Source organism: Gallus gallus, chromosome 27 (assembly GCF_016699485.2).
Source record: "Gallus gallus isolate bGalGal1 chromosome 27, bGalGal1.mat.broiler.GRCg7b, whole genome shotgun sequence".
NCBI lineage: Eukaryota > Metazoa > Chordata > Aves > Galliformes > Phasianidae > Gallus > Gallus gallus.
Window position 1 is genome coordinate 1,220,032 of NC_052558.1, and position 17,009 is coordinate 1,237,040.

Here is a 17,009-nt window from a genome sequence, read left to right on the forward strand (position 1 = left end):
CAGTGTGCCCCAAAAGTGCCCCCCAAATGTCCCCTACCCCATCCCAAAGTGCCCCCATTGAATCAGAGATCCCACTGTGGCCCAAAGTGCCCCAAAGTGTCCCCATGACACCCCAGAGGGTCCCTATTGTGTCCCCATTGACTCACAGAGTGCCTGCAGATGTCCCCTGCCCCATCCCAAAGTGCCCCCATTGAATCACAGAGATTCCATTGGGCCCCAAAGTGCCCCCAAAGTGTTCCCACTGACTCACAAAGTGTCCCCGTTGTGTCCCCAGGTGTCCCCTACCCCATCCCAAAGTGTCCCCATTGGAACACAGGGATTCCATTGTGCCCCAAAGTGCCTCGAAATGTCCCCACTGTGTCCCAAAGCATCCCCATTGACTCACAAAGGGTCCCCATATGACCCATACCCCATCCCAAAGTGCCCCCCTCGAATCACGGGGATCCCATTGTGCCCCAAAGTGCCTCAAAGTGTCCCCATGGCATCCCAAACCACCCCCGTTATGTCCCAAAATGTCCCCATTACACCCCAAAGTTCCCCAGTTGTCCCCCAACCCACCCTTGCTGTGACCTGTCCCTATGGGGTCCCGAAGCATTTCTGTGGTGTCCCCTTATCCCCGTGTCCCCGCTGATGTCCCCATGTCCCCATTGGTGTCCCCACATATCTGACGGTGTACCCATGTCCCTGATGGTGTCCCCATGTCCCCATTGATGTCCCCATGGTGTCCTTATGGTGTCTCTGAGTCCCCATTGATGTCCCCATGTCCCTGATGGTGTCCCCATGTCCCCATTGATGTCCCCATGGTGTCCTTATGGTGTCTCTGTGTCCCAATTGATGTCCCCATGTCCCTGATGGTGTCCCCATGTCCCCACTGATGTCCCCATGGTGTCCCTGATGGTGTCCCCATGTCCCCATTGATGTCCCCATGTCCCTGATGGTGTCCCCATGTCCCTGATGGTGTCCCCATGTCCCCATTGATGTCCCCATGTCCCCGATGGTGTCTCTGTGTCCCCATTTTCCCCCTGGTGTCCCCATGTCACCGAACCATCCTCATGTCCTTACAATCTCTTTATTGAGGAGCTCCGCTCCCGGCCGCGTATCTCCGCACCCCATCCCGGGTGTCCCATCCCCAGAGGGTCCGTGTCACCGTCCCCAGCGGCGTCCCCATCCCTCGTGCCACCTTCAGGTGCTGTCACCCACAGTCTGATGTCCCTGAGTCCTTATGGCATCTCCATGGTGTCCCCATGGTGTCCCTGTGGTGTCCCCATGGTGTCTCCACAGTTTCCCTGTGGTGTCCCCACGGTGCCCCCAGGGCGTCCCCACGATGTCCCCATGGTGTCTCTGTGATGTCCTCATGATGTCCTCATGGTGTCTTCATGGTGACCCCATGATGTCCCCGCGATGTTCCCATGGTGTCCCCATGGTGTCTTCATGGTGACCCCATGATGTCCCCGCGATGTTCCCATGGTGTCCTTATGGTGTCTTCATGGTGACCCCATGATGTCCCCGCGATGTTCCCTTGGTGTCCCCATGGTGTCCTCATGGTGTCCTCATGGTGTCCTCATAGTGACCCCATGATGCCTCTGCGATGTCCCCATGGTGTCCCCATGGTGTCCTTATGGTGTCCCCATGGTGTCCTCATGGTCCCCATGGTGTCCTCATGGTGCCTTCATGGTGACCCCATAATGCCCCCGCGATGTTCCTATGGTGTCCCCATGGTGTCCTTATGGTGTCCCCATGGTGTCCTCATGGTCCCCATGGTGTCCTCATGGTGCCTTCATGGTGACCCCATAATGCCCCCGCGATGTTCCTATGGTGTCCCCATGGTGTCCTTATGGTGTCCCCATGGTGTCCCCATGGTGTCCCCATGGTGTCCTCATGGTGTCCTCATGGTGTCCCCATGATGTCCTCATGATGTCCTCATGGTGACCCCATGATGTCCCTGCGATGTTCCCATGGTGTCCCCACGGTGTTCCCACGATGTCCCCGCAGCGTCCCCATGGCGTCCTCACGGTGTCCCCATGGCGTCCTCACGGTGTCCCCGTGGTGTCCCCACGTCACACGCTACCCGTCGGGGAAGATGTGTCCATACTGGTTGAGGATGAGCTCCACCACCTGGTTCTGGAACACCATGTGCACGGCCATGCTGCCCTCCTCGCTCGGTGCCCGCAGCAGTGTGGGGCCGAAGACGATGGCGATGCTCTGCACCGACATACGGTTCTCCTCCTTGAACTCAATCACCCTACAGTGGGACGAAGGACAACGTCACCACTGTGCCCCACGTCCCCACATGTGACCCCGACCCACGAGGCTCTGCAGGACCTCTCAATCCCCATCACAGTGGAGTTATGGGGACCCCCAGTGCCCGTCCCTATGGGGATCTGGAGGACATCGAGACCAGTTCCCATAGGGAATTCCAAAGCCTGGTTCTTAGTGGGCTCTGGAGGACCCCAAGATCTGTTCCTGTGGGGAACCCCAACACCAGTACCTATGGGGCTCTGGAGAACCCCAGGACCGGTTCCTATGGAGATCCCCAAACCAGTTTCAGTGGGAATCTGGAGGACTCCGAGAGTGGTTCCTATTGGGAGCCCCAAATCCCATCCCAATGGGAAACCCTAAAACCCATCCCTATGGAGCTCTGGAGAACCCCAAGACTGGTTCCTATGGGGAATCCCAAAGCCTGGTTCTTATTAGGCTCTGGAGGACCCCAAGACCTGCTCCTATGGGGAACCCCAACACCAGTACCTATGGGGCTCTAGAGGACCACAAGACCCGTTCCTATGGAGATCCCCAAACCAGTCCCTAGTGGGGCCCTAGAGGACCCCAAGACCTGTTCCTGTGGGGATATGAGGAACCCCAAGACCCATCCCTACGAGGATCTGGGGAACACCAAGACCTGTTCCCATGGGGAACCCCAAAGCCAGACCCTGTGTGGATTTGGGTAGACCCAGAGCCTGCTCCATACGAGGCTGCAGGGGTCCCTGAAACTTCATCTCTCCCTACATGGACCCCCAAACGTCTTTAGATTGGACCCATACCCACAACGCGGCCCCGTCCCCCCTCTGCCTTTGGGGTTTTGGCGGCCCCATGGTGGGCCACACAGCGTCACCTGCAGAGGTGCCTGAAGAGGACCTTCATGGTGTCGTGGTTGGCGGGCGGCAGTGAGCGCACGAGGTCACGGATACAGCGCCCCTTCCGCAGTGGGTCCTGCATCTCTGCAAGGGGACGGCGCGCACCGTAGGGCGGTGATGGCGGCAGATGGGCCACCCCTGGTGTCCCCATCCCTGTCCCCATCCCCATCCCCTGGTGCCCCCATCCCCATCCCCTGGAATCCCCATCCCTGTCCCCATCCCTGTCCCCATCCCCATCCCCTGGTGTCCCCATCCCCATCCCCTGGAATCCCCATCCCTGCCCCCATTCCTGTCCTCATCCCCATCCCCATCCCCATCCCCATCCCCTGGTGTCCCCATCGCCGTCCCCATTCCCGCCCCCACCTCCTGGTGTCACCATCCCCATCTCCATCCCCTGATGCCCCCATCCCTGTCCCCATCCCCATCCTCATTCCCTGGTGTCCCCATCCCCATCTCCCGGTGTCCCCATCCCTGTCCCCACCCCCTGGTGTCCCCATCCCCATCTTCATCCCCTGGTGTCCCCACCCCCTGGCATCCCCATCCCTGCCCCCATCCCTGCCCCCATCCCTGCCCCCATCCCTGTCCCCATCCCCGCCCCCACCCCCTGTTGTCCCTGTCCCCATCCCCATCCCCATCCCCATCCCCTGGTGTCCCCATCCCTGCCCCCATCCCTGTCCCCATTCCCATCCCCATCCCCATCCCCTGGTGTCCCCATCCCTGTCCCCATCCCCGCATCCATCCCCTGTTGTCCCTATCCCCATCTCCATCCCCTGGTGCCCCCATCCCCTGGCATCCCCATCCCTGCCCCCATCCCTGCCCCCATCCCCATCCCCATCCCCGCCCCCACCCCCTGTTGTCCCCATCCCTTACTGATGGCAGCAATGAATTTGTCAAAGTGTCCGAAGGGGACGAGCGGCTCCGGCAGTTCTCGGAAGAACAGCTTTAGGGCACCGGTGATGACGTGGACGTCCTCCCAGCGCCCGTCGTCCAGGTCCAGGTGCTCCTCTGCGGGGACACGGGGACACCTCGGACACGGCACAGCCACGGGCGGCGTTCAGCCCTGGGACACCCGCCGTGGGGGCAGTACCGTGGTCCACTTTGTAGCGCAGCTTCTGGATGGTGGCCAGGTTGCCGCTGACGCGGTAGAGCCCATCTATGTCCAACCCTGAGGGGGGACAACTCCCGGTCATCATCCAGCCGGCACTGCCACCAGCGCGGTGACAGCAAGTGGCGCTCTGAGCACAGCCGTGTCCATGCACGGCCCCGACCCAATGGGCTTTGGGGGAAACCCAACGGGATTCCCTGTTGTCAAAGATGAGCCTTCCCCAGCGAGAATCCCACCACCCCATCCCCATGTCCCCATGTCCCCATGTCCCCATGTCCCCATGGCTGTCCCCACGTGGTCATTGGTGGCACCAGCGTGGGGACAGCCGGTGCCATCTGTTAGCACGACCGTGCCGTCTCACAACCCCAACCCAATGGCTTTTTGGGAAGACTCAGTGGGATTCCCCATCGAACTTGGACTGTCCTGATTGACAGAAGTGATGTCCCCACATCCCCACATGCCCACATCCCCACGTCCCCATATCTCCATGTCCCCACATCTGCACATTCCCGTGTCCCCATATCTCCATGTCCCCACTTTTCCATGTCCCCACGTCCCCACATCCCCACATCCCCATGTCTCCACATTTCCATGTCCCCATGTCCCCAGATCTGTACATTCCCGTGTCCCCACATCCCCATGTCCCCATATCTCCGTGTCCCCACATCCCCACCTCCCCACTTTTCCATGTCCCCACGCCCCCATGTCCCCACGTCCCCACATTCCTCTGTCCCCACATCCCCATGTCTCCACATCTCCATGTCCCCATAACACCATGTCCCCATGTCCCCAGATCTGCACATCCCCATGTCCCCACATCCCCATGTCCCCACATTCCCCACATCCCCACATTCCCACGTCCCCACATCCCCATGTCCCCACATCCTCATGTCCCCACATCTCCATGTCCCCACATCCCCATGTCCCCACATCTCCATGTCCCCACATCTCCATGTCCCCATACCTCCATGTCCCCACGCCCCCACGTCCCCACTTTTCCACGTCCCCACATCCCCACATCCCCACATCCCCATACCTCCATGTCCCCACATCCCATGTCCCCACATTCCCCACATCCCCACATCCCCACATCCCCATACCTCCATGTCCCCACATCCCATGTCCCCACACCCCCACACCCCCACGTTGGTACCTCTCCTCTCCACGCTGTGGATGCACTGCTGGACGAAGTGCGGCACGGTGCCGTGCTCCCTCTCGCACAGCGCTTGCAGTGAGCACCCAAAAACCTGATCTGGGGGGAGAGAGGGGGAGGTGGGCGCGGGCGGGAGGTGACATTTGGGGACCCCCGCGGCGCATCCCCACCTTTGATGTATCCGCGCTCGCGCAGCGACTGCAGCGTCGGCCGCCGCTGGAGGAACTTGCGGAGTTTGTTGCGCACTTTGCTGGAGTCGCCGTCGGCCGCGTTGGGCGCTGTGGGGATGGGGTGGGGGGCGTCACCCCCCTGTGGGGATGGGGTGGGGGGCGTCACCCGTGGGGGCATCGGGGCGGCACGGCGTGGTGGCGCCCACCCGCTGCCCTCCTGTCCTCACCGCCCAACTTCTCCCGCGAGCCGAACTCCGTCCCGCTCTCGGCGTCCTCCTCGGTGGGGACATCGGAGCCCTGGGGGGGAGTGGGGTCAGCGGGGGGGTGGGGATATGGGGGAGGGGGGGGGGACAATGGGGACGCCCCTTATCACACACCATCTGCGCGATGCTGTCGGCGATGGCCCGCTGCCACGTGGACACGATCTGCTCCGAGTCGTGCTGGATGAGGAACTCGGAGCCCTCCCGCGTCCTCAGCTGGGGAGGGGTGGCGGCGGTTGGGGTGAGGGGTGACCCCGTGGGGTGACCCCCATCCCCGCGCCGTCCCCCCCCCCCCGCCGTCCTCACCTCCAGCACGTTCTTCTTGCTGGATTTCTCCTTGCTGGCCCAGGCGATGGCGGCCCCGCGCAGCTCCACCGTGTGCTCCGGGGTGGTCAGGGTGGTGGGGTGCCGCTGTGTGGGGACAGAGAGTCACCCCAGGACACCGCTTTGCGCCTTTCTGCACCCCAAAGGTGGCCGCTGAGGGCGGCGCTGCCCCCAGGCTGACCACAGTGGGACACGTCTGTCCCCACCCCGTGGCAAAGAGGGGTTCTGTGCCGCCGTCTGTGGGTGACCCGAAGTTCACTGTCACCCTATGGGACAGCCCTGCCGTGAGCCCGGGGGTCTGTAGGGTGAGGGTCTGCTGCTGACAGCCCTGTCTGTGCCCCTGGCGGTCCGTGGGGGGCACGTCCCTTTTGGGGTGTTATGGGGACACACCGTCCCATCCCATGCCCTGGCTCTGGATGCATTCCCCTTCCCCAACCCCAATCCACTGATGCTGGAGACCCCAAGCCACACCCCCCCCCCCCATGGGAACAGCGGTGTCACCCTGCGCTGGCCCCATAAGCACTGTGGGGTGTTGCAAGAACCCGGTGCCACTTCTGCATTCGGTGCAGGCCGTGGGCTGGGACAGGCATCGCTTCCTCCGACAGATGGTGCATGTGACAGCAAGGCATGGGGCACAGCGCCCACACAGCCCCCACACAGACCCCACACGGCACCTTTATGGCCTGGACACGCTGCCGTGTCCCAAAGTGCCACCACGCGCGGCCCCATGCATGGCCTGTCCTCGTGCTGTGGGTCCTGACTCCATCCCGTAGGTCCTGACCTTACCCCAACGGTGCTGACTCCACACCGCAGGTTCTCACCTTCTCCTGTTGAGTTCTGCTTTTGCTCCATGGGTCCTCACCCCACCCTACACGTCCTGACCCCACTCTATGGGTTTTCATCCTCTCCTATTGGGTGCTACGTTTGTCCCGTGGGTTCTGATCCCACCCCATGGATCCTGACCCCACCCCATGTGTTTTGGCCCCATCCCATGGGTTCTCATCCTCTCCAGTTGGGTTCTGCCCTCGTCCCATGGGTCCTGACCCCATCCCACCAGCCTTGGTCCTATCTAAGCGGGTTTGTGCTCCCTCCTGTTGGGTTCTGCCCTCGTCCCATGGGTCCTGACCCCATCCCACGTGTTCCTGCCCTCTCCTGTTGGTTCCTGCTCTTGTCCCATGGCTCCTTACCCTCTCCTATTGGGTGCTACACTTGTCCCACGGGTCTGACCCCCTCCCATGAGTTCCGGTCCCACCCCACTGCTTCTGACCCCATCCCACGGCTTTATCTCCCCCTCCACTTCGGTGCTGCCCCTCTCGTGGCCCCACGGCGCTCACCAAAGCACCCGCAGATGAGTGCTTGGAGTCCTTGAAGAAGGTCAGGATTCCGCCCTCCAGCACCGTCCAGGATGAGCTCCAGTTTTTCCTGGGGACGCGGGGGGGGGGGGGGGGTGGGGTGGGGGTCACAGCGGGGGCAGCGCAGCCGCCCGTGTCCCCTTTGGAGGGACGTTGGGGACGCACTCACCGTATCCGCTTCCCTCTGTCCATCGTTTTGGTCCTGTTGAGCACTCCAGCCTTGTCGAGGCTTTTGAGCTGGAGGTGGAGGCGCAGACTCAGCTTTGCCCTTCTGCACAGCCTGCAGAGCCCCAAACCCGCTGCGCGCTCCCGTGGGCCCGTGGTGTCCCCGTGGTGTCCCCATGGTGTCCCCATGGTGTCCCCGTGGTGTCCCCGTGGTGTCCCCATGGTGTCCCCATGATGTCCCCATGATGTCCCTCTGGTGTCCCCATGGTGTTCCCGTGGTGTCCCCATGATGTCCCCATGATGTCCCTGTGGTGTCCCCGCGGTGTCCCCGTTGTGTCCCCATGGTGTCCCCGTGGTGTCCCCGTGGTGTCCCCATGGTGTCCCCGTGGTGTTTCCATGGTGTCCCCGTTGTGTCCCCTTGGTGTCCCTGTGGTGTCCCCATGGTGTCCCCGTGGTGTCCCCGTTGTGTCCCTGTTGTGTCCCTGTGGTGTCCCCGTGGTGTCCCCGTGGTGTCCCCATGGTGTCCCCATGGTGTCCCCGCGGTGTCCCCGCGGTGTCCCCGTGGGTGCTCACCTTCTCCTCGCGGAGCCCTGGTGATACCGGGGTGCCACCGGGCCATGGGAACAACCCGCTGTCCTGGCTGGAGCTGCTGCTGGCCCGCTGGTGGAGCCCACCTGCCAGGACCTGGGGACAGCCGCCAGCCGTCATCCCCATCCCCACCCCCATCCCCACCCCCATCCCCACCCCCATCATCACCCCCATCCCCACACTTGTTCTTTTCCCCATTCTCATCCTCATCCCGATCCTCATCCTCTCGCCCCCATCCTCATCCTCACCCTTTAAGCTGTCATCCTCATCCCTGTCCTCATCCTCATCTCTATCCCCATCCTCACCCCCATCCCCATCCTCGCCCTCATAATCCTACCTATCCCTATCCTTATTCCCACCCCCATTTTCACCCCTACCCAAATCCCGATCTTCCTCCCTGTCCTCCCCCCATCCCCATCCCCATCCCAACCCCATCCTCGTCTTCGTCCTCATCCATTTTCACCCCACCCCCATCCCCTCATCACACCCATCTCTATCCTTATCATCGCCCCCATTTTCATCCCCATCCCCACCTGCCCTCATCCCCATTGCCATCCCCATCCCCATCCCCATCCCCATCCTCATCCTCATCCCCATCCTCATATCAATCCCTATCCTTATTCCTACCCCCATTTTCACCCCCAACTCCACCCCCTCCTCATTCCATTTCTTGTCCCCATCCTCATCCCCATCCCTGTTGCTATTCTGTCCTCACCCTCACCTTCACCCTCACCTTCATCCCCACCCCCCCCTCTCTCCCTTCTTCCCCCTCCCCGACCCCATACCGTCTCAGTGCCGAACTGCTCGTGGTCGCCGGGGGGTCCGTACCACCGTGGGGACACCGTGAGCTCCTGGTGCCGCCGGGGGGGTGCGTAGGGCGCTGCCCCCCACTGGTAGGAGCCCGGGGGTGAGCAGTCCTCCTCGGGGTACACCTCCAGCTCATCCGGGGACAGCTCGGGGTAATCTGCCTCGGGGGTGGGCGGCTGCGGGGTGGGCAGAGGAGAAGGTGACCAAGAATGTCCCCATTGCATCCCATAATGTCCCCATTGCTTCCCATAGTGTCCCCATTGCATCCCATAGTGTTCCCATTGCATCCCACAGTGTCCCCATTGCATCCCCATAATGCCCCCATTGCATCCCATAGTGTCCCCATTGCATCCCCATAATGCCCCCATTGCATCCCATAGTGTCCCCATTGCATCCCCATAATGCCCCCATTGTATCCCCATAATGTCCCCATTGCATCCCATAGTGCCCCCATCACATCCCATAGTGTTCCCATCACATCCCCATAGTGTCCCCATTGCATCATTGCGTCCCATAGTGTCCCCATCGCATCCCCATCCTCATCCCCATAGTGCCCCCATCACATCCCATAGTTTTCCCATCACATCCCATAATGTCCCCATCACATCCCATCGTGTTCCCATCGCATCCCATAATGTCCCCATCGCACCCCATAGTGTCCCCATCGCATCCCATAATGTCCCCATCTCATCCCCATAGTGTCTCCACCACATCCCCATCGCATCCCCATAGTGCCCCCATCACATCCCATAGTGTCCCCATTGCATCCCCATAATGTCCCCATTGCATTCCCATAATGTCCCCATCACATCCCATAGTGTCCCCATTGCATCCCCATAGTGTCCCCACCACATCCCCAGAGTGACCCCATCACATCCCCATCACATCCCATAGCGTCCCCATCACATCCCATAATGTCCCCATTGCATCCCATAGTGTCCCCATCACATCCCATAGTGTCCCCACTGCATTCCCTCTGCATCCCAATCGTGTCCATCCCCACTGTGTCCCCATTAAGTCCCCGCTGCATTTCCATTGTGTCCCCATCGTGTCCCCACTGTGTCCCCATTGTCTTCCCGGTGTGTCCCTATTGTGTCCCCACCGTATCCTTATCAAATCCCCACTGTGCCCTCATTGTGTCCCCACTGTGTCCCCATTGTGTTCCTATTGCATCCCCACTGTGTCTCCACTGCAATCCCACTGCGTCCCCACTGTGTCCCCACTGCATCCCCATTGTGTCCCCATTACGCCCCCAATGTGTCCCCCTCACATCCCCATCGTGTCCTCCACTTTGTCCCCATTGTGTCCCCATTGCATCCCCACTGTGTTCCCCTTTTGTCCCCATTGTGTCCCCATTGTGTCCCCATTGTGTCCCCATCATATCTCCACTGTGTCCCCATCATAACCCCACTGTGTCCCCATTGCGTCCCCACTGTGTCCCCATCATAACCCCACTGTGTCCCCATCATAACCCCACTGTGTCCCCACTGTGTCCCCATTGCGTCCCCACTGTGTCCCCATCATAACCCCACTGTGTCCCCACTGTGTCCCCTCCGCACCCCCTTTGTGTTCCCATTGAGTCCCCATTGGGTCCCCATCGCACCCCCTCTGTGTCCCCATCGTGTCCCCACTGCACGCCCACGGTGTCCCCACTTTGTACCCACTGTGCCCCCCCTGCATCCCCACTGCGCCCCCACTGCGCCCCCATCACACCCCCATCTCACCCCGCTGCTCCCCGCGGGTCTCACCCTGCGCTCCATGGGGCTGTAGGGCATCATCCCCGTCTCCTCATCCCGGGGGCCGTCTCCCACGCAGTGGGGGTCCCACAGCCCCTCACCCGTCACCGACCCATAGGGCAGCGCCGTGCTGTCGTCGCGGTGCCCCCAGGCCGGGGGGGACGCGCCGGGACTCACTGCGTCCTCCCCCCTCTGGAAGGGGCAGTCCCACGTCGTCTCCCCGGTGCTGGGATTGTAATAGAACAAATGTCCCGACTCCGTGTCGCGGTGGGTCTCCCAGTGGGCGCTGTGGGGCGGGCTGTGGGGCGGGCTGTGGGGCTGCGGGGCTGCGCTGCGCGCTGCGACCTCCCGCTGCAGCTCCTGCAGGTTGAGGTAGATGTGGGCCGAGGGGTCCTCCGGCTCCCGGCGCTCCTGGGGGGACAGGGGGGGGGGGGGGGTTAATGGCGGGCCGGGGGGGTCCGAGCTTTGGGGACCCCAACATCAGCCCTGCGACATCCGACATCCGCGCCCGTTTGTGCTCCTACATCTGCACCCCAACATCTGGATCCCAACATCTGCACCCCCAATATCCGCACCCCAACATCTGCACCCCAACGTCAGTAAATCAACATCTGCACCCCAACGTCTGCACCCCAACATCTGCACCCCAACATCCACACCCCAACATCCGCACCCCAACATCTGGATCCCAACCTCCGCACCCCAACATCTGCACCCCAACATCTGCACCCCCAATATCCGCACCCCAACATCTGCACCCCAACGTCAGTAAATCAACATCTGCACCCCAACGTCTGCACCCCAACATCCGCACCCCAACATCTGGATCCCAACACCTGCACCCCCAATATCCGCACCCCAACATCCACACCCCAACATCCGCACCCCCAATATCCGCACCCCCAATATTCGCACCCCAACATCTGCACCCCAACGTCAGTAAATCAACATCTGCACCCCGTCATTACCCCAACATCCGCACCCCAACATCTGCCCCCCAACATCCGCACCCCAACATCTGGATCCCAACACCTGCACCCCAATGTCATTACCCCCAACATCTGGATCCCAACATCCTCACCCCAACATCTGCACCCCAACATCTGCACCCCAACATCCGCACCCCAACCTCCACACCCCAACATCTGGATCCCAAAATCTGCCCCCAACAGCAGCCCCCCAACATCCGCACCCCAACATCTGGATCCCAACGTCTGCACCCAGACGTCATTACCCCAACATCCGCACCCCAACATCTGCCCCCCAACAGCAGCCCCCCAACATCTGCACCCCAACGCTGACACCCAAACATCTGCACCCCTTTACGCCCCCCCTCCATCAGCCCCCCCAACATCCGCACCCCAACGTTGACCCTCAACTTATGCACCCCAACAGCAGCGCTCCAACACTGCACCCCCAATATCTGCCCCCCAACAGCAGCCCCCCAACTTCTGCATCCACGTGTCCCAATATCTGCACCTCAACGTCTGCATCCATATGCGCTCCAACGTCGGCACCCCAACATCTGCACCCCAACTTCTGCACCCCGACATCGACACCCAAACATCTGCATCCCTTCATGTGCCCCCCATCATCAGCCCACCAACATCTGCACAACATCTGCACCCCAACAATGACCCACAACCTCTGCACCCCAACATTGGCACCCCCAACATCTGCACCCCAACATCTGCACCCCATATGCACTGCAACACCAGCACCCCATCAGTGCCCCCTATTATCGATACCCCAACATCTGCCCTCCAACATCTGCACCCCAACACCGATGCCCAACTTCTGCACCCCAACGTCAGCACCCCAACATCTGTACCCCAACATTGGGACCCCAATGTTGGCCACCTAAAATCCGCACCCCGGTGATGGCACCCCAACACCTCCATCCCAACATCTGCACCCCAACACCACTGACCCCCAACTTCTGCAAACCAATATCAGACCCCAACATCTGCACCCCAGCATCAGTACCCCCAAAATCTGCACCCCAACATTTGCACGCCGACTTCAGCCCCCCAATATCTGCACCCCAACATTGGCATCCCCAACATCTGCACTCCAACGTCACCACCCCAATGTCAGCACCCCAACATCCGCACCCCAAATTCAACCCCACAACATCCACACCCCAACATCAGCACCCCAAAATCTGCACTCCAGCATTGGCACCCCAACATCAGCACCCCAACATCAGCACAACAACATCAATACCCCAACATCTGCACCCGAACTCGTCGGCATCCCATATGTGTCCCAACATCAGTCTCCCCCAAAATGCCTGACCCCCTGTCTGCACCCCAATATCTGCACCCCAATATCTGCACCCCAATATCCGCATCCCAACACAGGCACCCCAACATGGGTATCCCAACGTCTGCATCCATCGCATCTGCATCCCTTTGGACATCCCATCATTGTCCCCCCAACATCTGCCCCTCTGCATCTGCGCCCCAAAATCAGCCCCCCAAAATCTGCACCCCAACATCTGCCCCTCAACAAACAGTTGGCCCCACATCCGCGCCCCAACATCAGCCCCCTAAGATTTGCACCCCAACATCGATGCCCCATCACACTGGCATCCCATATGCACCCCAAAATCTGCCCCCCAACAAACGTCTGGCCCCACATCTGCACCCCAACATCTGCATCCCATCATTGGCCCCCCAACATCTGTCCCCCAACATCAGTGCCCCAACGTCACCACCCCAATAATTGGCCCCCCATCAGCATCCCAATATTGGCACCACAACATCGGCCCCCCAAATATCCGCACCCCAACATTTGCATCTAAACGTCCGCCCCCCAACATCAGCACCCCAAGATCTGCCCCCCACCATCAGCCCCCCAATATCAGCCCCCCAACACCTGCAATCCAACATCAGCACCCCAACCCATCAGCATCCCATCTGTGTCCCAACCTCAGCCCCCCTACAAACTCCTGGCCCCACATCTGCACCCCAACATCTGCACCCCAACATCTGCACCCCAACATCTGCACCCCCTTATGCTCCCCATTATTGGCCCCCCAACATCTGCATCCAACTCATCCGTCCCCAACGACTGACCCCATCCCCTCTGCACCCCAACAGCCGCCCCCCAAATCTGCCCCCACCTCCTGCGTCCCATCGACACCCCAACATCTGACCCCACCCCCTGTGCCCCCCAACCTCTCCCCCCACCGCCGCCCCACCCCACTCCCCGCACCCACACTCCCCACTCCGAGGCTGACGGCGCCGTCGCCGCACCCCAAAATAACCGCCTGCTTCCGCCCGGGCGTATGGGGCTATCTATGGGGCTGCCTATGGGGCTGCATGTGGGGCTGCATGTGGGGCTGCACATGGGGCTGACCCACGCTGAGCCCCACACTGAGGATGGGACCCCCGGAGCCGTCCCCGCGCTCCGCGCACCCCAACTTTCACCTCTTCCCCATTTTGCCCTATTGCATCCTACAGCCTTCGAAACTGCCCCACAGCTTCCTGTCCCCGCGTCCCCACGGCTGACAACACCCCGTTGGGGTCCGAGGGGTCCCCTGTCCTCACCCCAGAGGGTACACATCCCTATAGGGTGTGTGACCCCGAGCAGGAAGAGGCAGCCAACCCGCAGTTACCCTTTGCTCTCCGCCTTTACGACCTACGACGGTAATGGGGACAAAGTCTCTGCGCCGCGGCCCCACCGCCCCATACTGCCCCACATCACCCCATAGCGCTGCCCCCGTCCCCCCGCCCGCCCCATACCTCGCCCCGCTGCAGCGGCTGCCATGCACGGCTGCGGGATCGCTGCAGCATCCCGGCACTGTGGGGTCGGGATGCTCCAATGGGATCCGCAGGGTTGGGATGTCCCGATGGGATCCGTAGGGTTGGGATGTCCCAATGGGAACAGCGGGGATGCTGCGCTATAGGGAGCGCTATGGGGAGCGCTATGGGGAGCGCTATGGGGTCGGGGCGCCGGGTGGCCCCACTGTGGCCCGGAGCGCGTCGTGCGCTTCCTGTTGGTGTTATGGGGCGGAAGAGCAGCGCTCCCCATATGCGGAATTGCCTCCTGGGGAGGGCTGTGGGGCGGGCGGAGGGGCTGTGAGTGTGGGGCCGTGGCTGGGAAAGTGGCTGGGAAATCCCATAAGGGTTTATCCCATCCGGGCAGTGCCACCACCCCAACAGCGCGTGGGGAAGGTGAGGAATGCACGGGGACAGCAAAAACCCACCGCTCTGCCCCATAGCGCAGCACAGCCCCATAGCGCAGCACAGCCCCACAGCACAGCCCCACAGCACAGCCCCACAGCACAGCCCCATAGCACAGCACAGCCCCACAGCAGTACCTGGGATGCACAACAGGAAAAACCCCACTGGCGGATCCCGAGGCGATGGGGATGGGCTGAGTGTGGGGCTGAGCCTATGGGTGCGTGAATGCCCTCTGCGTGGTGTGGGGTTGGGTTTAGGGTTGGGGTTGGGGTCCGCATGGTGACACGTGTCCCTCCCACCCCTAAGTCCCAGGGTGATCCCAAAGGGGCCATGGGGAGGACATGAGACCCCACTGCCACCGCTGCGCCCCACAGGTGGGTCGACCCCCACTGTTGGATGCCCCATACAGAACGGGACCAGGGAGCAGCCCCACATCCACCCCACATCAGAGACCCCCCAGAAGGGCCCCTCCTTACTTACGGGCGTGGGTGAGCTGTGTGTGGGGTGGCACCCACCCGCTCCCCTCCCTCCCCAGGTGACACCCGCCCTACAAGGGAGGAGCTGCTGCCTTTCCCTGTTAACCCTTTTCTGCCTCTTTTTGCCCCATAACAGCGCCGGGACGGAGGGACCCCGACGGCCCCATTCTGCAGCGCCACACGGGGATAACACATCCTGCTGGGACGGCGGCCCCATAGACCGCCCCACTGCACAACCACTGCGGGGTACTCCTGGGTACCCCCCAGTGCCGCCTGGGGGACATTGGGATGATGGCAGTGGGGGACAGCACTGATCCTACAGCCCCACATCCAGCACCAGTGGGCGGCATTGCCCATCCCATGTCCCCTCCTGGCACATCCGACCCCAAAATGTGGGGCGTCCCCGTCCCCATGTCCCCCTGTGCCCCCTGGGGATGGAGAGACCAAAACACCAAAGGGATGGGGACACAGAAACCCTAAAGGGACGGGGACTGCAGGCCCCGGGGAGCCCCTGTGCCCATCCCACCCCATGGGATGAGGATACCAAAACCCACAGGGATGGGGACACCGATCCCTGAGGACCCCCCGTCCCTGTCCCATTGCCACCCCATGGGATGGGGACACCAAACCCCGGGGAGCTCTGTCCCTTCTGTCCCTGTCCCATTGCCACCCCATGGGATGGGGAAACGTTTGCCCGCTCTGCCCCACGCAGCGCTGGTGGCGGAGCCCCATTTGGGGACGCTTATGGGACGTCACATACCTGCGCCTCCCGCCGCCTCCCGGAGCTCTCAGTGGGGTGGGGGCCCACCCGGACCGCGGGGTACCCATAGGATTCCATCTCCTCGGGGTACAGCGGCTGTGGGGCGGCCATGGGGGGCAGCTCCTTGACGTACTGCGCGGGGACGTAGAAGGGCCGCGCGTCCCCACTCCTCCGGACGTGCCACCAATGCTCGTTGGTGCGCCCCAAAAGCACGTAGCGCTCGTTGGGGTGGATGGAGACCACCGTGCCGTCCTTGGTGCGGTACTCGAAGCCATATTCCACCAACACGTAGACCTCCTCCGCCTCCATGGCGGCCCTATAGGGCACAACGGGGCCCGTCCCGGCTCGCCCCGCGTTGGGGCCCCGTAGCCCAACCTATTTCCTCCTCCCCGGGAGGGAGGGATGGGGCGACGGCGGCCGACGGGATGCGGCGGTTCCTGCGGCAGGAAGGGCCCAACCCAACGGCCTCGGGGTCTGTGGGGAGGGGGGGACCGAGCGAGGGGTCCTCAGTGGGGTTCGGACCCTCTCGGCGCCCCGTCATGGCTCCAGCTGTGGGGTGGAGCTGTGGGGCGGGGGGACATCGGTCACGGGGTGTTCCCAATGGGGTTTGTCTGTTTGCGGGTTCCTCCGCCCGCGGGATCTGTGGGGTGGCGGATGTCAATCACGGGGCTCCCCAATGGGGTTTGCCCCTTTGTGGGGTGTGATCACAGCCCCGGATGTGGGGTGGCGCTGTGGGGGGTGGGGGACATTGATCCTGAAGGTCCTCAGTGGGGTTTGTCCCTTCCAGAGGCC

General features: G+C 62.1%; 1 protein-coding gene across 4 annotated transcripts; it reads right to left on the minus strand.

Annotated features, from left to right (window-relative positions):
• Nucleotides 1-1,055: 1,055 nt before the first annotated feature.
• Nucleotides 1,056-16,569, minus strand: ARHGAP27 (Rho GTPase activating protein 27). 4 transcript variants are annotated; one of them, XM_025144002.3, is made up of 15 exons: nt 16,218-16,569; nt 10,804-11,202; nt 9,034-9,231; nt 8,234-8,344; nt 7,665-7,732; nt 7,478-7,565; nt 6,126-6,230; nt 5,937-6,035; nt 5,787-5,856; nt 5,560-5,667; nt 5,390-5,488; nt 4,219-4,296; nt 4,002-4,136; nt 3,110-3,215; nt 1,056-2,242 (listed from the first exon to the last, which is right to left on the minus strand). In XM_025144002.3, exons 1-15 carry the CDS (start codon nt 16,524-16,526, stop codon nt 2,065-2,067), a joined length of 2,151 nt encoding a protein of 716 aa, XP_024999770.1. In that variant the 5' UTR covers nt 16,527-16,569; the 3' UTR covers nt 1,056-2,064. The 4 variants fall into 4 exon arrangements, with proteins under 4 accessions (XP_024999770.1, XP_024999771.2, XP_040509367.1 ...); XM_025144003.3 differs by lacking the exon at nt 16,218-16,569 and adding an exon at nt 15,462-15,790; XM_040653433.2 differs by lacking the exon at nt 16,218-16,569 and adding an exon at nt 15,119-15,482.
• Nucleotides 16,570-17,009: the final 440 nt, after the last annotated feature.

Coding starts and splice junctions, on each gene's coding strand:
- ARHGAP27 (XM_025144002.3), bottom strand. CDS start 16,526: ATGGAGGCGGAGGAGGTCTACGTGTTGGTGGAATATGGCTTCGAGTAC. Junction 6,036..6,125: donor GCAAGAAGAACGTGCTGGAG/GTGAGGACGGCG, acceptor ACCCCTCCCCAG/CTGAGGACGCGGGAGGGCTC. Junction 2,243..3,109: donor CTCTTCAGGCACCTCTGCAG/GTGACGCTGTGT, acceptor GTCCCACTGTAG/GGTGATTGAGTTCAAGGAGG.